The sequence below is a fragment of the Lolium perenne genome, chromosome 2, assembly GCF_019359855.2.
Source record: "Lolium perenne isolate Kyuss_39 chromosome 2, Kyuss_2.0, whole genome shotgun sequence".
NCBI classification, from domain to species: domain Eukaryota; kingdom Viridiplantae; phylum Streptophyta; class Magnoliopsida; order Poales; family Poaceae; genus Lolium; species Lolium perenne.
In genome coordinates, this window is record NC_067245.2 from 247,805,229 (window position 1) to 247,827,796 (window position 22,568).

The window sequence follows — 22,568 nt, forward strand, 5'->3', positions numbered from 1 at the left end:
GACGCTAGAACAGATAAAGAACAACACTATTCTAGCTTTATCCTCATGCAAAGTTTATTTTACTTGATGATGTGATATATCTTTTTCAATCAAGATAGCACAAATGGAACATGTATCCTATACCTGTAAGATACTCTGATATGGAACTTTTCAAGTACTTGTACTCTTCCGTTAGTCCATAGCTACTTGCTAGAGGAACCACGACATTATCAATTGCCCAACTCTGTCCAAGAAAAAATGTCACCTAGGTTAGGAAGATTGTAGGACAAATTTAAAACATCATTAGGCTGGTGCCAATGCATCACCCCACTCTCACCCGCCACGTCAGCTTTTACCTCCACTCTCACCCCACTCTCACCCCACGGTGCCAGTGCACGGGCTATAGTGCCAGCTCTCACTTCTCTCTCCTCCCTACCACCTCCCTACCGCCTCCCTACCGCCCCCACTAGCACCGCTATCGCCTCCCTCTCGCCCCGCTCTCGCCTCCAACGCGGGCTATAGGCGGGCGGTACCGCCCCCTACCGCCGGGCGGTGGATCCACCGCCCGCCGCTAGCGTCTCGCCCGCCTCTCGCCTCCCTCTCGCCCCGACGCGGGCGGTACCGCCCCGCCTCCAGCCCGCGTTGGCACCAGCCTTAAATGGGCTAAGATGTCACCATTTAACTATTTGATGTTGCTAGACATGGTGGATCAGCGACAAATTGGTCTTTGTCAATGAAATTAACATGCCAAATTTATCTGTACAATGCATCCAAGACGGGTTGAAATTTTACCTGCAACGATGCCGTGAAAAATGACGAGCTCTTGTTAAAATCCAGTATAGATGCTCTTGATCCTGCAGTTCAGTAGAAGTAAACCATGAGAATTCAGGCTGAACTGGAATGAAACTCGAACCCTATAGCCAACCTGGTTGTAGGACCCTACAAATCTCTCTCATTGCTTTGGGTTTGTCAACTACATTGCGCAATCCATAACCAACTGTAACAGCATCGAAGTAGCGGTCTGGGAAAGGTAGATCGAGTGCATCGCCCTCGATCCATCTGCGATTCACAGGAGTCAGAAGCTAGCCAAGCACTCGAGCTGTTAACCTGACAAAATTACATCCTCACAAAGCTACAAATAGCAGGAAGTTCAAATTTTTGCAAGCTCTCACATTGAGGGTGCTCACTTGATGTTCTTGTAGCAGCTCTTCCAGCGTTGTTCCTGACGGCTAGCAGCAGTTTGCAGCTGCTGCCTTGAGAAATCGACAGCCATCACCTGCCACATTTGAGAGGCTGAACCATAAGCTTGCCAGGAAATTCTGAACCCTGCTGAAGCGAATCCGACATTTCAAGACCAACCTCTCCTTCTATGCCGACCTTCTGCGACAGCAGGAACGCCAAATCCCCGCTCCCGCAGCAGAGATCAAGAACCCTGTCCCCTCTCTTCGCCCTGACATCCAGAGAACAAATTTTTGCATGAAACAATTGTAAAACTGAACGTCTTTCTGAATTCATTCACATCAGTATGAATGACTAGCAGTGGCGATGTAATGTACATGGACCAAGAGACGCAGATGCGCTTCCACGTCCGGTGCTGCCCCAGGCTGAGCACGTCGTTGAGCTACAAGGAAGGCAGCACCGCGCTGTCGTCAGCATCTGCACTAATTTCGCGAGAGCTGAAAGAGGGAGGGGAGCGGGAGTGTACGGACTTGGTCGTATACGGGGGCGATGCGGCTGAAGAGGGCCTGCCGCTCGTCGGCCGCGGACGAGCAGCGCACGGCGACAGAGCCGCGGCGGTGTCGCCGGCCACCGCCGTGGCTGGACGCCGCCGCCGCGGCGGTTACGGAAATCGCCGCGGCTATGGTGCTCATCGGTGTCCGTTGGCTCGCACCCGCCACCTGATTTTAGGATAGGTTACTGCGACTAGGTTTGACTGATGACCAATTGACTCTTTTGCCCCTGCCTCTGAAAGTCTGAAGCGATTTGGCAGTTCTCGACTCTCGCCGCCGCCGCCGAGGTCTGCATCCCGGGTGGAGAGCGAGGTCTAGGGATGGATTTGGGCTCCTGCAACCTCGGCGGCAACGCCGACGCGGTGGAGTTCTGCCCGCACCGGCCCTTCCGCCACGTCCTGGCCGCCGCCACGTACACGCTGCAGGAGCAGGCGGGGGAGGAGCAGCAGCAGGACCGCGCGGGCACCGTGTCGCTCTTCTCCGTCGATGCTGCCGCGGAGGACGAGTCCAGGCGGCTCCGGCTGCTCCATACGGTGGAGACCGCCGGCGTCTTCGACATGAAGTGGAGCCCTACGGAGCCGCTGCTCGCGCAGGCCGATGCCCACGGCCGCCTCGTGCTCCGGCGCCTCGAGCAGGAGGATGGCTCGGAAGAAGGTGTTGCTTGCTCCTCCTTCTGCTTTTATCCTAGTATTATATATAATTATCGAAACAAAAATGTTGTTGTTCAGAAAAGGGATGTGTTAGTGCAACTGGGTAAGCATCTACTAGCAAAGCTTCCATTAGCTGTGACAACAACTATTCATGAATAGAATTGAGACAGTCACCAAGGAAATAATGATATTTTCCGGCCTCTGAATACATTCAGGCGGATGGTGGTGAGCGGTGCTTGCTGAAATATTTTGGGGTTCACAGTAGCCATAGTAAATCTAGCGGCTGTTTAGATTTTGGTCACCAATGGTCATACTATAATAAACATATAAAGGTTAATCTGGATTCACAACAAACGATATTGGGGAAAGCTTTCATTACTTTTTTGAGAAGGCGTAATTTCCTGCTAATCGGTGATCAAAGTAAATTTGGGTTGCGATACTAGTCTTCTTAAAAGTGTGTTGCTCAAATTTTTTCCTGACATCATTGTTTAATTAACAAGTTAGCTCACTTTATTCCATACTGGAAGTTGGAGAACTCATATATGCAATTTATCTGTCATGTCTTTAAACACATCTTGAGGGCTGATGCAAGTGCTTCCTCTGACCAAATTGTGCAGGTGTTGTTCTCACAGATGTCTGTGCTGGAGATGTTTCTTCTTCAATGTGCTTGTTTGTGGACTGGAACCAAAATGCCGATTCCCTGTCCGTTGGATTATCAGATGGTTCACTCTCTGTGATTTCTGTGAGAGAAGACCGCTTGGAGGTATCAGAACAGTGGACCGCTCATCAGTATGAAGTTTGGACATGTTATTTTGACCGTGCAAGACCAAACGTGTTGTACAGTGGATCAGACGACTGCTCTTTCAGTTGCTGGGACTTGAGGGAAAGCCCATCAAACCTTGTGTTTCGGGATAAAAAATCTCATACTATGGGTGTATGTTGCATTGCTCAGAACCCATTGGAAGGAAACTTGCTGCTCACTGGAAGCTATGATGAATATCTCAGAGTCTGGGACATGAGATCAATGGCGAAACCTGTGAATGAGAAGTCCCTAAATTTAGGGGGCGGCGTATGGAGGATAAAATACCATCCTAGTATCGTGGATGTCATATTGGCTGCATGCATGCACAATGGGTTTGCCATCGTTAAGGTTGGTACCGAAGATGCTACAGTAATGGAAACATATTGCAAGCACGAGTCGTTAGCATATGGCGCAGATTGGCAGACAAGTGAAGTGGAAGAACATAACACAGATTCTTCAGTTATTGCTACTTGTTCATTTTATGATCGCCTTCTCCGTGTGTGGAAACTGGAGAACCTAGTCAACCACCCAAGCTTTTAAGTCATACACCATCATTGTGCTTAGTTCTTGTATCACTATGGCATGAGATGGCCTGTATTCTGAATGAACCAAATTGATTTCATTCAGGTTGCTTTTTGCATTTATGTCTGTTGAAGTGTATAAGTAGATTGCCTAGCCCTTTCCATCAGTTCGGACTTTTGGTTGTGTTGGCTAGTGCATGAAGCTTAACATTGTATGAGAGCCCAGGGTCTCGATTTCGAGTCCTGGCTTTCGTAATTTATCCTAAAATTGTTGTTGCCCCCTCGGAGTCCTCGTATAGGCCTGTTGAGCCTGCCTCTGATTGTCTTCCCGTCTTCCCGTCACATGTGAGGGGGTGTGTTGAAAGTGCATGAGTAGATTGTTCGGACTTTTGGTTGCATTAGCTAGTGCATGAAGCTTAACAATGTAAGTCATTTGAAATGATGAGCTTATATGATGTCTATTTTATAGTAGGCTCTCGCAGACATTAGTACTTGTTGTAAACGTCCCGAGTGCAAAACTTAGAAGCTCAAGCTCTTTGTTGATGTCACACGTGAGGGGGTGTGTTGAAAGTGTATAAGTATATTGTTCGGACTTTTGGTTGTGTTAGCTAGCTAGTGCATGAAGCTTAGCAATGTTAAGTTATTTGAAATGATGAGCTTATAGTAGCATGATGTCTATTTTATACTAGGCTCTAGCAGACATTAGTATTTGTTGTAAATGTCCCAAGTGCAAAACTTAGAAGCTCAAGCTCTTTTGTTGATGTTATTTGAGAACGAGCTTTTTAAAGTTCCATCTGGCGCTTCATAGCAATGCTTCAGCAACAATCTAGGCACCAATCTTGATGAGGTTCTTACTGAGCTTTCACTTGTCATAATTCTGCCTGGAAATTAAAGTATGTTGTAAGCTGAGCTTTCTAGATTTGCTTTTTAATCACTCTAATAACTGCATGTATGGTCACGAATTACAGTTTTCCAGTACATGCACTCTCTTACTTCCCAGTATGGTCAACATGCTAATCAAGTTTCTTAAAAGTGTTAGATCATTGTTTTTCATTGATGAAATATGAGGTGTTGGGTAATTGACATAGCACTTTTGGTCGGAGGGACCAAAAGTTTGTCTATTTGATAAGTTGCGAGTCTGTTGAGGTCTAGTGGATCTTATTAGTTGACATGATCCATGCAGCAATATTCGTACCACCCTCCAGCAGAGCTACTTCATTTTTTTATGCATTTGCCACAAAGCTCCAGTCGTGCCTTGGTGCTAGTCAAAGAGGGCTAACTGAGCACCGTTCAGCTAGATCAACTGTTCTAGTTTACAAAACTGTTCTGCTCTGTAAAAGCTAAAAACAATGAATATATGAAGTCAAATTTGTCATGGGATACATAAGTACTATGGGGAAGAGTTGAAGATAACTTTGATAAATGCTCCAATTTATATGGGTTCCTATTTGATGCTGGCTACAAGGATTACAGATTTACCTTGTGCATTTAGGTAACCAAGAATAGCTATACAGTGAACTCTAAGAATAGTTATGTGTTCAATCTTGGATTGCTAAGTGACATTATGTCTAACTTATTTTAACAAAATCAACCAAATGCATGCTATCACTGATAACCATAATCATGATGGTTGGGAATCATCTGATACCACAAATGCATTTGTTATAGCCTTATAGGTTACCAGATCAACATACATGTGATTGATAGCACTTGTATCAGCTTCTTAGTTCATACTTCTTCAAATGTTTGTGTAGGCATGATTGTTGTACATAGTTTGCCACACTGACCCACTCTAGCTACTATTGAAGAAATCTAGCATTAGCTGTTGGTTAGAAAGAGAAATATTTTTGAGCATAAAATAGCCTGAGAACATGAGTATTGTTTGGTTCTTGTGTACACGAGGCCCTGTTTTCTTAGTATGAATTACCATCTCGTTGTGCAGAAACATAATAAAATATTGGAACTCCAAAGATACTCATATTTGGAACCAGGTCTAGGTTATGAATCTGTTTGGCGTCTGAGCTTCACTGTGCAACAATTTGTGTAATTCCAAGGGAACTTGAGTTTTATGCAGTGGATACAATCTAACCTTCACTGAGTTTTGTGGTATTGTGCTGTTCATCCTATTGGATGTGCTTATTTTTCTGAAAATGTTGTAGCTTCACTGCTTCAGTGAAGACCTAATGGCCTATAGGACAACTAATCTTCATCTTTTCTTTAACAACTACCATACAAGCTATTCGTGGCAGCGCTGTTGTATTGAATTGACAATATAGTTGACTTTCCAGAGCTCAGCTGATGGTGTTGTGGCCTTCTGTGCTTTGTATGAATGGCTTGGCTACTCAGGAATTCTTTGATGTGAAGGGGGACGCCTCTACACGGCTATGCCTAATTTTATGTATTAGTCTGGTAAGAAATATGTCTTACGTCCCAGAATTAAACTTCTTTAATATGGGCTGATCTACCTGTTTTACTCCCTTTTGGCCTACAAACCTTGTCTTGTCACTTTTTACCCTATGTGTAAATACATGCTTTGACTCTGAACATGGTATTCTGTTCTGATTTTGATAGTAAGTGCTTTGTGGTGCACACAATTTCCTTTAGTTTTTATTTATTTTGGACCAACTGTTTCCAGTTGTTACTCTAATCTACCTAAAAAGCTAACAAACTTCATTCATGCTTGAAGGTTGTGTAGTACATTGAAGGAAAGTAGACTGCATGTATGTTGGTCATCTTGCGAATGTAGAAGAAAGGTGTCCTTTGGGGCCTGTGAAATCATGAGTGCTTGTTTTCGTATGTACTGGTGAAGATTATCCCACACAAGCGCGCACGCGCGCACACACAAACACACACCAAGGTAGAAGCTGACATATATCGTGGAGACTTAGCCACTTAGGAAAACATAGTTACTCCAAGGTTGATCTTGCATGCTATAGAAGGATTTGAAGCCCTTAAGAAAAGAGGGGAGGTTTGAAATGCACTCATAGTGTACCTAAAACCGGATCCAGATTTCTCAATGCTCAATGGCCAATGCATAGTTTGGCTGTAGTTAGTTCCTGACAGTAGCCTCCTGTAGTATCTAAGGGCATTGTTCGATAGTCATTGAGGTACAATCTGGCTGTAACTAGTTCCTGACAGATGTGGTGGAATGTACTACTGCTGATATATTATCATTTGCCAAATGACAGTGCTAATCTTAGTGCATAGCTCGGTAAGGGTTGGTGAGCTGTGTCCTGGGGATGCCTGTGGCCTACAGGAGGTGCCGGCCGACTGATGGTGACAGTGACACATGGCTAGGGAAGAGGGGCGTTACCGGGATAGGGAACGGGAATTAGTAAAAATAGACTTAACTGACTACCTGCTTGATTTCCTAGTACACCCTAATGTCTCCCTTCCACATGTTTTTTAGAGATTATCCTAAATACAAACTGGAATATAAAACTTTGGTACTTCTCCCGGCTTTATACAAACTGTACTATGCCTATTTCTTTTCGACTTAAGCTTTTCCTGACAAAGCTTAAGCTTCTCTACCCACAGAAACTGCAGTAGGGAGAAGCCCCTGAGAACTAGAGGTGTATCTTTAGGCGCCCTTTCAGTTTCAGCCGACCCCTTTTTCGTTGGCCCTTGTTGTGTAAGCCGGAAGAGATAGTGGCCAGCTTGAGCCATTCACAAACAGTGAGTTGCTTTCACCATCCCCTGGGGCGAACGGCAAAAACTTTCCATTCCTGACAAAAGAAAGGATGGCTACAGGTTCTGAAGTGATTCTCCGTACCATAGTTTTTGTGGGTAGAGAAGCTTAATCCTATTCTAGAGAGCTTAACCTGAAAGCAACTGGGTCTATGACCCAACAAGTGCCTCTCCCATCCACACCTCAGGTCAGTTTGCTACCGGCCAGGCCCTAAGGCAGCTAAGGAATTCCCTATAACAAAACTCTAGTATCTGCCGCCAGTGGGAGAGCCAGAAGTTTAGAGGGGCCAAACCATGTACTTACTAACTAATTATCCTTGAAATGCAGATGCTTAGAAAACTTGTATACATGCATTCGTGAAAGCATGGGAGGAGCTCTGCCCCCCACCAGTCCCTCTGCCTCCGCCACTGTACCGCACGCCTCTCTGGATTTCAAAGAATCAACCTGGTGTGGTATCTTCCATTCCAATGGTTACCAAGCGATCACTATTGGTGGGAACCATGAACCTTGGTTCTTGTTTTTGGTGTCATGATTGGTGCGATTCTGAGAGGGCACTCACTATGTGCATTCCTCAGCCATCTATTAAAAGAACCAACATTCAGAAAGTCCATCTGATTGGTCTACTTGATTGTGCCCAACGATAAAATCCCACTTTCGTGGAACGGTGGAGCCCCACGATTGGTGGTAGTGACTTCCTTGCTGTCATGGTGGAAACACTCATCCAATAACTATACGCAGTTGAAATTTTTGTAGTTAATTCCGTATATTCAATGATGACTCAGCTGGTACTTGAGAGTGCTAATCTTACTTGGAGCGGAGATCTGGTGATCTTGTCTACTTCAATAGCATTGAAATGGGAGATAATTTAATTAGATAGAGGGCTCCTACTTTACACAAGGTTAGGGAATGCAACACTTCGGATAAGCACGAGGTAGTGGCTGTACAGGAAGGACACATTGCTCTAAGCCTATAACACCATATTCTAAAAGGCGTAGCTTTAGAGGTGGAGAGTGCTTCTTCAGCTTTTTGTAAAGCCTTAACCTACCTTTATATTTTATCCCTCCTCTTGGTGATCAGTAGATTCAGTCCCACATAATCAGTTGCTGAACTTCATTTTGTTGATCTGAAGCACCTGCTTGCTAAGTAACTAATTATATTGAAACTACTGTCATTTTTTAATGAGAAAATACAGCTAGCAATTGGTTTAGAGGTGTAACTAGATAAAACTGAGAAGGCTGATGTCAATGGAAGTATGGAACTTTGAGTGAAAATCAAATGAGAAATGGAAGAGATAATGAGGTAAAATTTGCCTGTTCTGAGAATAGATAGCCACGATGTTTATAAGTTCAGATGCCCCGGAATTGGATGTTGAACGCAACTTCTGTGGTAGCTTATGAAATGCCCTGCTTATTTTACAGTATGGGTTAAGAATCTTTCTTGTGGGTGAATTACTTTGGATAAAACTGTGTCTGGAAGTGGAATGGGAATATCTCTAGAGAAAGAATGTAGCTGGAGTTGACATTTAGTGACCGGTGAGGCAAGAACAGCATCAGTGTGAATTCCAGCAAAGGAGCACTCAACACAGTGAACTTTAGTTTACTTTCCTTGTCCTTTCTCCACTAAAGCATGCTTCGCTGGCCAATTTAAAATGCCACCATGCATATTCTCGGTTCTTGCAATATATTTACCTGGAAAAGTACCTGCATACATCAGCAATCTCATGAGCATATAAGGTAGCCCTTCCCCCTCCTCTTGTTCACAGCCCCTACTGACTATGGAAGATGCATGGCTTGAGCATCTACATAGTTCTTGAGAGCAGAAGCATGATGAGGATGAACCACAAAGCTGAGCTCCTGCTAAAGAAGCGCTTCAGTTTTATGGTTCCTTTCCTGAGCTTCCAGGTGGTTGTCTGAGGTACGCACGAACCGGCAAGTCACAAAACGGCAATGGTGAACTCCAGCAGGAGTCTGCCCCCCTTTTTTCCTTTCCCGTCCTTCCAGTTGTATCAGGTCGGAGTCAAATAATCAGAAGCATCTGCGTGTGATGAATCCATGAATTCTTCGCTGTTGAGTTGATGTTTGTTTTATGTACACTGGAAAAACTAGTATAACTGACAGCTGTTTATCCAGTAAAAATACTTTCTGTTGTCTCATTTGATTCTCTTGGCTATTGTCTTACTGATTAGCAGCTTGGTGTATATGTTGCTTCCAAACAAATTTGTGTATGTTGGGTATGCAGAATATGCCACATATAATTTGAATATATCTTGTAATGTTTCAATATGTCAATCCTACTGAGATCTGTGCTGCTACAATATATTCTAATTATTTTATTACTATGACGAAGCCATATGTTTCCACGAAGACAGAAATTTCTGTTTTTATGTGAGATGAAAACCAGTTATCCGAAAAATGACAGTAAGATCTAGAAGAGAAGTGATGATAAGTGTTCTCTTCTGGCTGCGTGGGAGAGTTGTTCGTATCTTCTATACTGATCCTGAATGATTTACTGAAAGAAGTTCAGCCATGGCGCTAGCAAGTACTAGTACTTTGCCTGGAACTGAAGAAACCTATCATGCATTCTCTTTATTTTACCGACTCACGAAGGTTAGACCATGCCAAAGGGACTTCCATGCAGTGTAAAAATTGAAAAGACAACTAGACAAGTACCCTGATCTGGGAACGTGTATTCCGCATTTCCACCATGCAATGAGCCAAGAAGGTATCCCAAATGCTTATTTCATGAATTAATGTTCTCATATTTTGAAATCATGGTGTTATTCTGTTAACTTTTTCTTAGTGATATATGTAACTGCAATGAGCCAATGATATTCGTTCATTTTTTAATGGGGTGCTCTAGTGTAAATCATTCACAAATTTTAGGATCTACTAATCAAATCCATGCACAGATATTGGATGATACTATATATGTGAGTGCCATCCTGTGCTATGAGTTCACAACTTCCAGTATCCAATTTCACATGTTGCTACAGTTATTGTCATCTCCTATGTACATGAACCGGAGAAAGAAATCTAAAATGTTGTTGCCTTATGATGGTTATTAGCTGATACCTGGGTCTACCTGAATGCAGGATTTCCTGCTATTATATCCACCTCTATCTAATCACAAAACAGAACTTCATGAACTACTTGTAAATTCTATCTGTCCCTTGCAATCTAGAAGACTAAAAAAAACTCCTCTAACCACGGTATCATAATCTCCAGGAACCTTTGCCTGCCTGAAGTAGCGAAGCATACAGCAGTTGATTCCACGTATCTGGCACACCTGGCAGGCACCAGTGGCTGCAGTCCTGCTTTGTGATCGCCGCCATCCGTTCCTCCTCCGTGTCGTACCGCACTCTGTACACCGACGGGTGACCGTCTTTCCGGTAATCGGTGAGCCTGCTGATATTGAGGTGTATCACAGGGGTCTTCATCTTGCTCAGCACCTGATCCAGGATCCTCATCTTCTCAGGGTACTCGGTGAGGTACGTCTGGTTAAATATTGGCTCAGTCTCCCTGTGGCATCTCCCTCCTGAATTCCACTGTCCTCCCCTGCAGTGAAATTGGCCGTGAGAAGAAGATGAAGAAGGTACTGCCGTTGACCTGACGGCGGGGTGCCAACCTCTTACCTGAAGTGTGTCAGTGAATATCCTCTGAACACAACCTGAGTTCTTGTCGAGTCGATGTTCTTGTCGACCCACCTAGCCCATGTGGTTAGCCCTCTCTTGTATGCATCCATCACCTCAAGGCTTGGATGCACATGGTTGCCTTCCTGATAATAGTTCACCCTATGCAGTCACAAAAACTTCACCAATCAGGATGGAAACTGATATTTTGGCTAGCAGATCAGTTTTCATATAGAGCTTGGGTTCTGGGGGAATTGTTAGGTAGGTACCCCTTTGATGTTTTTGCGTGAGTCCACCAGTGCCCGGTGTTGAAGACGACGATGTCAGCGGTCAGGTACGCTGGGGTTGTTGCATCTAGCTCATCCAGCCTCAGTTTCGCGTCCAGCACGGTACCGTTTTTGCTCTCCCGAACCACCTCATTGACCAGAAATATCGATCTTATGAAATCAACAGAACAATTGTAGTCCTGCAATCAAGTAAAACTGTAAATGTTCATAGCTCTTGTTGTTTTTGTGAGGAAGAGCAAGTTCAGAAACTAGCATTATTCAGTGAGCCCGCACCCCGAACTTGAAGGAGTAGTATCCTCTGGTTTTGAACTGGTTCTTCCCGGACCTTTCGTACACGCTCTTCTTGTTCTTGACACCATGGCGCAGAGTGCAGACGAGAGACTCCCACATGTTGCGACCCAGCGAGTCGCCGACGAATATGATCCTCTGGCCTCGCAGCCTCTCCAGGAAATCAGTCACGTTCATCCTGACAACGCAACAAGATAAAAGTTTTGATCACGGAGTGTAATTCAGCGTTGCTCTAAATATAAGAGAAACTGAAGTTCGGAGACGCACCTGGGAATGTCGCAGCCACTGGGCTGCCACCTCCAGTTGAGGAATCCGGTGTCCTCCCGGCCGTTCTTGTGGCAGTTGAAGTCGTCGTCGATGTGGGGGCACGACCGCGGCGGGTAGAACGCGTAGCTCTCCTCCCTCACCCACCCGCCGTTGAACAGGTCGCACTTGGCGAAGGTGACCAGGTTCTGCACGCCCGGCGTCCACACGACCCGGTGGTTGCCGGGCCCGGCGGACACGCTGGTGTTCGCTCCGGCGGCCGTGGTGGCGGCGCCGTCGCCGTGCCCGGCGGGTTCTCCCTGCGCGAGCGGGACGATCTCCTTCCGTCGCCTGGTCGAGTGCTGCCTGCGCCTCGCCATGGCCGCTCTCTTGCGCCTGTGCCTGTCCTCCTTCCGCTGATCCGGCGGCGGCGTCGATGGCATCACCACCGCTTGCCGGGTCGGCAGTACATTGTCGACGCTCCTGGCTTTCGTGTTTCTATCTTCTTTACTGGAGCTCACAACCGTGTCGGTGGAGTTTCCGGTGGCGCCGTCGGAGTTCGTGGGCTCGCCGACGACGATTTTAGCGGAGGAGTTGGCCCCGTCCGCTTTCCACCACGGTGGCGTCGGCATTGCGGTTGCATCTTGTGCATTCGTGCCGTTGGTGACGGGTTCCTCCCCCGATCCTACGATCGTGGTGTTCCCGGCATCACGGAGGAATCCATGCGCTTTGACCGTCTGCTCCGGTACCAGCACCGGCTGCCCCGAGTCCACCGCCGGCGCCGAGTCCTCCGCGTCCGCCACGGTCGCATTGCGCGCACTGCTCTGCTGTGCAGCAGTGCCAGTGCTGCTACTCACGTTATTAGGGGGAACGGGAGGGTGGGGAGGGAGCGGCTTCTTGGGCGTCGACGAGTTGGAGGACGAGAGCCACGATAGCAGGGCGCCGGACGAGGACGCCGTCGGGGTGGGGAAGGAGTCCTCGGCGGTGGGGCCGCGGGTGACGGACACGTAGAAGAAGGCGAGCACCAGCACGACGGAGAAGCATGCCAGCACGGCCTTGCTGCTCACGCCGCCGTGCTTGCCGCCGCCGGCCCGCTTGTTGTTGTAGCTGGTGGCGAGGGAGGAGGAGGAGGTGGACGGGGACAGGGAGAGGATGCCCTGGAGTTGAGCCTGGAGGGAGCCGGTGCTGCCCCCGCCGCCGCCGCCGCTGCTCCGGTCCAGCACCGACAGCCACGCCTTCCTCCAGCCCGCCATTGTCGCCGATCACTCACTCCCCGTACGTGTACTAAATCTGTGTCCGTACTCTCAACTGGTCAATGCGACGGTTCGCCACTGCCGCCACGGACGGATCTGGGCGGGCGCGCTATATTTACGGAAGTCAGTTGCAGATCCGTTGGGCCGGCCTCTTTCGTCAACTGGGCCTAGCCCACAAGCCACCGGCCCAAAACGGCCGCAGTAGCCCACTTCGTGTATATAATGATCATCATCGTACCCATTCTGCCCTATTCTCGCATCGCGTTTCCCCAATTGACCAGGCGCCTCCGCACCGCAGCAGTCTCTTCTCGAAGGTTCGCAGCCATGGCCGGCGGCAACCTCTTCGGCAGGGCGCTCAGCTACGTCGTCAACCAGTTCCTCGTCGAGGGCCTCGCCAACAAGTATGCGTGCATCCCTTCCCCCCTTCCCTCCCGTTAGGACTTAGATCTATCCTTCTTTTTTTTCGTCATGACCAACGCTAGGGTTTCGTCGTTGATTTGATACGGTTCGAGTTGTCGCGCTTCGTCATCTGGTCCTTGGGAGGATCGGTCCTCCGACCGGTTCCCAGCGGGCTCGTTCCCTTAAGCCGCATCATCGCGTTGTATCGTGGGCGCAGCACGGCTCTTACATACATGCTACTGTTGCTAGATTGTTCTCCCATGTGTACAGGCTTGTTTGTATTGGGGTGATTTCAGTGCATGTCGTTAGGAACCGGGTCAAATTTACTTCTTTTTCCAAAATCCGGAACCGTATCATCCGACTCCGTGTCTTGTTGCCATCTTTTGTTTGTGCCTGAGCCCCAGTACTGACCTGCAACGGTTCTTGCCACATGATTGCTTGATTCAAAGAACATTGCAGTTGACTGAATCAACACACTTGGTTATTATTGGTTGTGCTGCTTCCCTTGGTTTATGCTCAGAAACTTGGTTATGTCTTTCATGGGCTGCTGCAAGGTTGAAGCGACAGGCATGGTGGTTCCTCTCGCTATCCAGGGCACAACTTCTTTGATACCACCGGCTGTAGAGCAAATATTAATATGCTATATCTGGATTTAGTTTGTAGCACAAGGTTCTTGTGCTTACTTAATGTTGCTTACATGGAATTTTGTTTGCTTGCGATGGAATGACAAAAGCAGATTGGTTTGGTTCAGTTCGATGTGAGTCGTAACTAAGCTTTGGTAGGTTTGCCTCTGTTTGATTGTTGGGCTGAAATGATTTCTTCATGGCAGCAGTGATGAGTTTTTTCAGACCTGTAATGATTCTTGCGGAAATGATCGCATTCAAAGAACATCTAAGGGGCTGAGTTGTCATGAAGCATCTGCATTTGTTTTTGTACGCCGTTTCTTTCCTGGTTTATCCAAGATATGTGTTTTGTGTCCCTTTTCTACTTTCATGATTATAAGTTGGTTTTTCAGTTGATGTGTTTATGGCAACGGCGATGAGTTTTTGCAGACCTGTAATGATTATGCGAAAATGATTGCATTATTCAAAGAACATCTAAGGGGCTGAGTGGCCATGTAGCATTTCAATAGATTGTTTGTCCATCATATATTTATGGTTTATCTTGTGCTTCCCTCGTTTCATGCTCATGAGCTGGTACGAGTTCCTCTTCTGTCCTCTGGATAAGGGGACTAATATTTTTCACATTGTTTTGATAGCATTATTTTTTTGGTTCCTCTTATAACTACTACTTATTTAAGATATATTGCTGCTGTTGGTTTCTTAGTAAATGTTTTCTTACGTTGCAGCCGTGCCTTCCAGAGGTTTGCTGTGAGGACAAACAGGACTTTTGAGAATCTTTCGTCTAAAGGTAGCTTCTGTGCACTGTGATTTCATATGATGTGTATATTGTCCATTTAATATTTTGCCAATTTCAGTTGAAAATCTGTTTGAGAATTGCTTGTCCGAATGTAGTATTACTAGCTCGAGGAGTGGAGTTCTTTAAATGTGTAGTTGGGACAGAATGTGTTGTAACCTCATTGCCACTGTAGTTTGGACAAAATGTGTTGTGTATCCATGACATATTTCAACTCTTGTGTATGGATATTGGTTTAAGTACTTTGTTTTCCTATTTCAAATATGTATTACATTGTAAACATGTTTTATGTACATTCTTTAAAAACAATCTCAGTGTCTTATTTGTGGCAATATGCTAATTACTTTGTCTTCCTTACTGCAGCTAAAGAAGTGAAGCAGGATGTATCAGAGAAATGGAGGGATGTCCGGGGACAGGATGATGTGAGTTATGGAAGAACCTTGTGTTTATTCATTGTTTGTGTAAATGTGTGCTATATTATTGTAAGCTAACGTTATCTCTTGTTGGAAATGCTATATGTGACTGAAGGATCTGTGTTTGCAGCATTTCAGGCAGTGATGCTCGGCACATTTCTTGGCATCCATCAAGTTGCTTGCAGTACAATCCTGTCATCTGTTTTCCTGGTGCTTGTGCTACTTTTGGAAGTCCTCAACCTGCCGAAGAGTCCATTGTATAGAATTGATATGATCTCAGTTTGTTAGTTTGAATTTGAGAAGTAGATGACGAGTCAGTATTGTATTTTCCTATTATATCTGTCAGGTGGCATTGACTGATCTTTAGTTCGTACACTCGGTGATGCTATCCTTCATGGAGTCTTCCAGTTCTGTGATGTGATCAACTTGAGGAATCTTTGAATTTCGTGCTCTTTTCTTGCTAATTATGCATTTCGTTGTGCAACCGAGTGGTTGTCAATGGTGATGGCATGGTGGGGATCAAGATTATGCAGAATGGCCCCTCAAAAATTAAGATTATTTGACTGCTTCAAACATTCTGTTTCTGCATTTTTATTAGCAAATTTGTAACTTTTACGATATTAGTAAGCAATGAAAGACCGTTGCTAGCCTTCCTAGTAGTCTTAACGTCAATTGACACCTATCGCCATAAGTTCCTCTTGCATACTTTTGGTCATGATCTCAATCTAGTTTGGTTGACAATAGTTTGTGTCTGAAAAATGTTTTTATTCCACCAAGGAATACGACGGATACATTAGCTTCCATCTTTCATTGATCTAGGGATGTAAACATATCAGATCAGATAAAGAGCCCTCCATATCATTTACAGTTTGTCGGACAGTACTCAACACAATTGCCAAAAAATATACAAACTCCGAAATCAATACTATAATTAAGCAACTGTTTCCTTTTAATATCCTTTTTAAATCTCCAATCCACAAGGGGTAGATCTATCGGACATACCCGAACACATACTTCACAAGCAATACATTTATCAAATTCAAAGTGGATTCGCCCCCGGAAACGTTCCGGTGTGTATTATCAGATCAGATAAAGAGCTCCCAATATCATTTACCATATTTTTTTTAGCTCTCAAAAGCGGATCGAATTCGGACAGAAAACAGACAAAAAATTGTCGGATAATTATAAATAACAAGACATATTTTTTCCATTGCAAACAATAAGAACAAGAACTTTAAAAGAATTGACATAGTGGTAAATCATTCAAACTTGTTCAAAAGAATGACACACATCCTCACGCGGGTTCGTGTATACAGTTTGACCAGAACATGACATATGAAAGTTGTAACATATATCCCCGCGCACATGAAGAATCGGATCTACCTCATCTTCGTTGTTTGAGTAAATGTGGAGCCCGATGTGTGGTTTTCATGATTCATAACAATTGCTATGTACTAATGTTATCATTGAGTTTCACTTATAAGCTTTTCTCATAAGCAATGTTTGAACCATATGTTGGCTTTAACGTCGCTTACAACGTTGCAAGAATAAGCAAACGAAGAAGATCAAGTGACAAGTATGTTTTTGAAGAAGACGGAGTGAGATGTTACATGCATGAAGACATCGACGGTATGAAGAAAGAAGAAATAATGTGCATCGAAAAAGATGGATGAAGACAGGTGGCGTGCATTGAAGAAGATGGATGAAGGAGTTTGCCATCCAAGTCATGGATACATGAAGATGTATCCAAGAAGAAGCTTTCCCATGATGGATTATATTTCAATTCATGAAAAAATCTATCCCACATGTTTTCAATATTTCCAATTTTTGCGGGTAGCTCTTGTCTTCCTCTTTCAAACAAAATTGGTTTCACCTGAATCGAAGTTTCCTATATCAATTGCTTTTCTCGCATGTGTTGTGTGTGAATTTTTTGTGCCCAAGCCGGAATGTCTGTGGTGTTAGGCCGGAATCTTAGGCCCTAGCGCACTCCCAGACTTACAGGTATTAGGATGTGCTCTGCGTTGATGCTAGGTCGTAGGTAGTCCGGAGATTATATTCTATCAACTTGCAATAAGGTCTTAGATATCACATATATTTCATACCTTGCTTATTTCTGAAAACAAAATTTTCAGCTCCTTACTTTCAAACGGATGTGAACATCAAGTTTCACGGGACAAGATATTTTTAGGTACTTAATTGAAATCATTGTTCATTGGAGTAACAATTTGAGTGTTATCAAAAGTTTGCAATAGAATTTAATCATTTCTTGATTCTTTAACAATACGGTATCAGTCTGTAAAGTTACTTGTCAGATTTAATATTGTTTCTATCTCAATTTACAAGCCTAGCGCAAAGTAGAAATGGATGTCAATTCTGCAAAATTTAATTCAAACACAATTTAGACTATGTTCAGGATAATTAGTTTAAGTTTTAATCAAATTACTAATTAACTCCCACTTAATTCAACATCCCTCATAGTTGTTTAGTGGCACACGATCCAAATTCACGGCACCAAGTCGGATCATCACGTGAGATGATGTAGCTTCAATGGTGAACATCATGTTGATCGTATCATCCATATGACTCGTGTTCAACCTTTCCGTTTTCTATTTTCTGAGGACATGTCTATACATGCAAGGCTCGTCAAGCAAATCCAAGTATTTCCGCGTGTGCAACATGGATTACACCCGTTGTATGTGAACATAGAGTTTATCACATACGATCATCACGAGATGCATCAAAACGATGACCTTTTGCAACGGTGCATACGAGGGGAGAACACTTTATTTATCTTGATATTAATGTGAGGGATCATCTTATAATGCTACCGTCGCGATCTAAGCAAAATAAGATACATAAAAGGATAAACATCACATGCATGTATAATATCATATGATATGTCATTTTCTTCTTGTGCCTTTGATCTTCATCTTCAAAATACACGAGCATGATCTCCATCATCACCAGCATTGCACCAAGGTCCATGGCGCCGCTTTATGGTTGTCCACCATCCATAGCAACTATTACAACTACTAACTCATAGTAATGAAATAAAGCTATTACGCGGTGATTGACACGCATTTATTAACAGAATTTAAAAAACAACCATTAGGCTCCTGCCGGTTGCCATAATACAATAAGGGTCATCCGATCTCATACATCAAATATAATTACGATCACATCATGCCCATATCGCATCACATGCCTGATACGTCCAATTTGCATCACTATTCTATATCATATTTTACTGTTATTCATTGATATATTTCATTTTTAGAGGTAATACTTATGTCATTCCATCTATTTTTGCATGTTTGATGATTATTGAAGAATTAACCGCTGGAGCCAGGATTCTACTAGAAAAATGACCGTCAAGACACCATATTTCTGAAGACCAACAATTCCCAGAAAATATACAGAAAATCCTATTTTTCCAGATGATGGAGAAAGCTGGAAGGGGAGGCAGAGCTGGGCCTTGAGGGGGCCAGACCACCCCTAGGTGCGGGCCAGCCTCAGGTCGCGCCTAGGCATGGTCTGGGCGCCCTGGCCCACTTCTGACGACGCCCCCTCGCGTATTTCAACCCCCCGAGAAACCTAAGATCGAGAGAGCGACCAGAGAAATATTCCGCTGCTGCTACGGGGCGGAGAACCAGAGAGAGAGAAAAGCTCTCCAGCAGGCTGGAATCTGGCGAGAAAATTCCATCCCGGAGAGGGGAGATCGCTGTCATCGTCACCACCATCGAGCTGGACTTCATCGGGATCATCATCACCATCATCTCCACCACCAGTACCATCATCACCGTCGTCTCCACGCCGTCCCTCTGTAACATCTTGGGCTTGATACTTGTCTAGTTCATAGAGGGAACTTTCCGGTGTTGAGTACTCCTTGTAGTTGATGCTATTGAGTGAAACCATTGAATTAAGGTTTATGTCCATATTGTTAATCATCATTACATAACCTCTGATTATGATCCATATGATGTCTCGTGAGTAGTTCGTTTAGTTCTTAAGGACATGGGATAAGTCATGTTGTTAGTAGTGGAACTATGTTGAGTAATATGCAATGATTTGATATTTAAGTTGTGGTTCTATTCTTCTAGTGGTGTCATGTGAACGTCGACTACATAATACTTCACCTGTATGGGGCCTAGTGGAATGCATCGTGTATTTGGCTACTAATTGTGGGGTTACGGGAGCGACAGAAACCCAAAACCCCGTTGGAAAACCGGTGCACGAGGGATTGTAGGATCTCAGAGTTTAAATTTGTGGTTAGATTTATCTTAATTACTTTCTTGTAGTTGCGGATGCTTGGAAGAGGTATAATCACAAGTATGTATTAGTCCAAGTATGGGGTAGTACATTAGCATAGGTTCACCCACACAACACTTACCAAACCATTGAAGATTATTCAGCTATGTGAAGCGAAATCACTTGATGTAATTCTCGTGTGTCCTCGGGAACGTTTGTTCATCACAAGTAAAACAACTGGCTTGTCCTTTGCTCTAAAAAGGATTAGGCCACTCGCTGCAATTATTATTACTGCATTTTTTTACTCGTACTTTATTTAACTGCAATACCAAATACCCCTGTAAACCTGTTTGCTAGTGTTTAGAGTGAATCCTCGATCAAAACTGATCATCAACACCTTCTGCTCCTCGTTGGGTTTGACACTCTTATTTATCGAAAGTACTACGATACACCCCCTATACTTGTGGGTCACTGATACGTCTCCAACGTATCGATAATTTCTTATGTTCCATGCCACATTATTGATGTTATCTACATGTTTTATGCACACTTTATGTCATATTCGTGCATTTTCTGGAACTAACCTATTAACAAGATGCCGAAGTGCCAGTTGCTGTTTTCTGCTGTTTTTGGTTTCAGAAATCCTAGTAACGAAATATTCTCGGAATTGGACGAAATCAACGCCCAGGGTCCTATTTTGCCACGAAGCTTCCAGAAGTCCGAAGAGGAGACGAAGAGGGGCCACGAGGGGGCCACACCCTAGGGCGGCGCGGCCCCCCCCCTTGGCCGCGCGGCCCTGTGGTGTGGGGCCCTCGTGCCGCCTCTTGACCTGCCCTTCCGCCTACAAATAGCCTCCGTCGCGAAACCCCCAGTACCGAGAGCCACGATACGGAAAACCTTCCAGAGACGCCGCCGCCGCCGATCTCATCTCGGGGGATCCAGGAGATCGCCTCCGGCACCCTGCCGGAGAGGGGAATCATCTCCCGGAGGACTCTACGCCGCCATGGTCGCCTCCGGAGTGATGTGTGAGTAGTCTACCCCTGGACTATGGGTCCATAGCAGTAGCTAGATGGTTGTCTTCTCCCCATTGTGCTTCATTGTCGGATCTTGTGAGCTGCCTAACATGATCAAGATCATCTATCTGTAATTCTATATGTTGCGTTTGTTGGGATCCGATGAATAGAGAATACTTGTTATGTTGATTATCAAAGTTATATCTATGTGTTGTTTATGATCTTGCATGCTCTCCGTTACTAGTAGGTGCTCTGGCCAAGTAGATGCTTGTAACTCCAAGAGGGAGTATTTATGCTCGATAGTGGGTTCATGCCTGCATTGACACAGGACGATGTGATGAAAGTTCTAAGGTTGTGTTGTGCTGTTGCCACTAGGGATAAAACATTGATGCTATGTCTAAGGATGTAGTTGTTGATTACATTACGCACCATACTTAATGCAATTGTCTGTTGCTTTGCAACTTAATACTGGAGGGGGTTCGGATGATAACTTTGAAGGTGGACTTTAGGCATAGATGCAGTTGGATGGCGGTCTATGTACTTTGTCGTAATGCCCAATTAAATCTCACTATACTCATCATGATATGTATGTGCATGGTCATGCCCTCTTTATTTGTCAATTGCCCAACTGTAATTTGTTCACCCAACATGCTGTTTATCTTATGGGAGAGACACCTCTAGTGAACTGTGGACCCCGGTCCAATTCTCTTTACTGAAATACAATCTAATGCAATACTTGTTCTACTGTTTTCTGCAAACAATCATCTTCCACACAATACGGTTAATCCTTTGTTACAGCAAGCCGGTGAGATTGACAACCTCACTGTTTCGTTGGGGCAAAGTACTTTGGTTGTGTTGTGCAGGTTCCACGTTGGCGCCGGAATCTCTGGTGTTGCGCCGCACTACATCCCGCCGCCATCAACCTTCAACGTGCTTCTTGGCTCCTACTGGTTCGATAACCTTGGTTTCATACTGAGGGAAACTTGCCGCTGTACGCATCACACCTTCCTCTTGGGGTTCCCAACGGACGCGTGTTGAATGCGTATCAAGCAGCTTTTTCTGGCGCCGTTGCCGGGGAGATCAAGACACGCTGCAAGGGGAGTCTCCACTTCTCAATCTCTTTACTTTGTTTTTGTCTTGCTTAGTTTTATTTACTACTTTGTTTGCTGCACTAAATCAAAATACAAAAAAATTAGTTGCTAGTTTTACTTTATTTGTTATCTTGTTTGCTATATCAAAAACACAAAAAAATTAGTTACTTGTTTTACTTTACTTAATATCATGCATGTTTTTATTTCACTAGTTTGGCATAATGGACAAGAATGAGCTTCTATTGCTATTTCCTGATTTAAAACATGGATTGTTTGATGCGAAAATTAAAAAACCTATGGAATCTTATTTGCATGCTGGTAGTAATATTAGTATGAACGCTTTGAACACCATTGTTGATAATAATATAGAAAGTTCTAAGCTTGGGGAAGCTGGTTTTCATGATCTTTTTATTCCCCCAAGCATTGAGGAGAAAATTTTCTTTGATGATACTTTGCCTCCTATTTATGATAATGATATTGGTCTTTTAGTACCGCCTGTTATGGAGGATAAATTTGATTATGATTACAATATGCTTCCTATATTTGATAATGAGAATAATAATGATAGCTACTTTGTTGAATTTGCTCCCACTACAACTAATAAAATTGATTATGCTTATGTGGAGAGTAATAATTTTATGCATGAGACTCATGATAAGAATGCTTTATGTGATAGTTATATTGTTGAGTTTGCTCATGATGCTACTGAAAGTTATTATGAGAGAGGAAAATATGGTTGTAGAAATTTTCATGTTACTAAAATGCCTCTCTATGTGCTGAAATTTTTGAAGCTACACTTGTTCTATCTTCCTATGCTTGTTACTTTGCGCTTCTTGAACTTGTTTATTTACAAGATTCCTTTTCATAGGAAGCATGTTAGGCTTAAATTTTTTTTGAATTTGCCTCTTGATGCTCTCTT

At 44.2% G+C, this 22,568-nt stretch overlaps 4 protein-coding genes, 1 long non-coding RNA gene and 2 other non-coding genes across 8 annotated transcripts in view; 5 read left to right on the forward strand and 2 right to left on the reverse strand.

The window, feature by feature from the left end:
• LOC127335522 (2-phytyl-1,4-beta-naphthoquinone methyltransferase, chloroplastic) overlaps positions 1–1,883 on the reverse strand; it is a 5,501-nt gene extending 3,618 nt beyond the window's left edge. Inside the window, exons 1-7 of one of the 2 annotated variants that reach the window (XM_051362191.2) lie at positions 1,689–1,883; positions 1,536–1,600; positions 1,339–1,429; positions 1,167–1,255; positions 905–1,038; positions 772–833; positions 124–223 (exon numbers count right to left, since the gene is read on the reverse strand). In XM_051362191.2, coding sequence (XP_051218151.1) covers positions 124–223; positions 772–833; positions 905–1,038; positions 1,167–1,255; positions 1,339–1,429; positions 1,536–1,600; positions 1,689–1,850 — 703 coding nt within the window. In that variant the 5' untranslated portion in view covers positions 1,851–1,883. The remainder of the gene's footprint in view (positions 1–123; positions 224–771; positions 834–904; positions 1,039–1,166; positions 1,256–1,338; positions 1,430–1,535; positions 1,601–1,688) is intronic. The other variant, XM_051362190.2, reaches the window with a different exon arrangement.
• A 50-nt stretch (positions 1,884–1,933) lies between these two features.
• LOC127335521 (uncharacterized) lies at positions 1,934–4,153 on the forward strand. The gene is made up of 2 exons (XM_051362189.2): positions 1,934–2,363; positions 2,977–4,153. Exons 1-2 carry the CDS (start codon positions 2,030–2,032, stop codon positions 3,699–3,701), a joined length of 1,059 nt encoding a protein of 352 aa, XP_051218149.1. The 5' UTR covers positions 1,934–2,029; the 3' UTR covers positions 3,702–4,153.
• Positions 4,154–9,044: 4,891 nt separating this feature from the next.
• On the forward strand, positions 9,045–11,500 carry LOC127335526 (uncharacterized). The gene is made up of 3 exons (XR_007872868.1): positions 9,045–10,091; positions 10,595–10,857; positions 10,931–11,500. It is a non-coding gene; the product is annotated as an uncharacterized lncRNA (long non-coding RNA).
• LOC127335523 (uncharacterized) lies at positions 10,394–13,183 on the reverse strand. Its single transcript, XM_051362192.2, has 5 exons — positions 11,841–13,183; positions 11,559–11,751; positions 11,268–11,464; positions 11,002–11,160; positions 10,394–10,924 (listed from the first exon to the last, which is right to left on the reverse strand). The coding sequence occupies exons 1-5, from the start codon at positions 13,067–13,069 to the stop codon at positions 10,582–10,584; spliced, it is 2,121 nt and encodes a 706-aa protein (XP_051218152.1). The 5' UTR covers positions 13,070–13,183; the 3' UTR covers positions 10,394–10,581.
• Positions 13,184–13,310: 127 nt separating this feature from the next.
• On the forward strand, positions 13,311–15,742 carry LOC127335524 (uncharacterized). Its single transcript, XM_051362193.2, has 4 exons — positions 13,311–13,470; positions 14,817–14,878; positions 15,248–15,306; positions 15,428–15,742. Exons 1-4 carry the CDS (start codon positions 13,394–13,396, stop codon positions 15,440–15,442), a joined length of 213 nt encoding a protein of 70 aa, XP_051218153.1. The 5' UTR covers positions 13,311–13,393; the 3' UTR covers positions 15,443–15,742.
• LOC127337827 (small nucleolar RNA SNORD25) lies at positions 14,293–14,377 on the forward strand. Its single transcript, XR_007874133.1, has one exon. It is a non-coding gene; the product is annotated as a small nucleolar RNA SNORD25 (small nucleolar RNA).
• LOC127337828 (small nucleolar RNA SNORD25) lies at positions 14,497–14,583 on the forward strand. The gene has a single exon (XR_007874134.1). It is a non-coding gene; the product is annotated as a small nucleolar RNA SNORD25 (small nucleolar RNA).
• Positions 15,743–22,568: the final 6,826 nt, after the last annotated feature.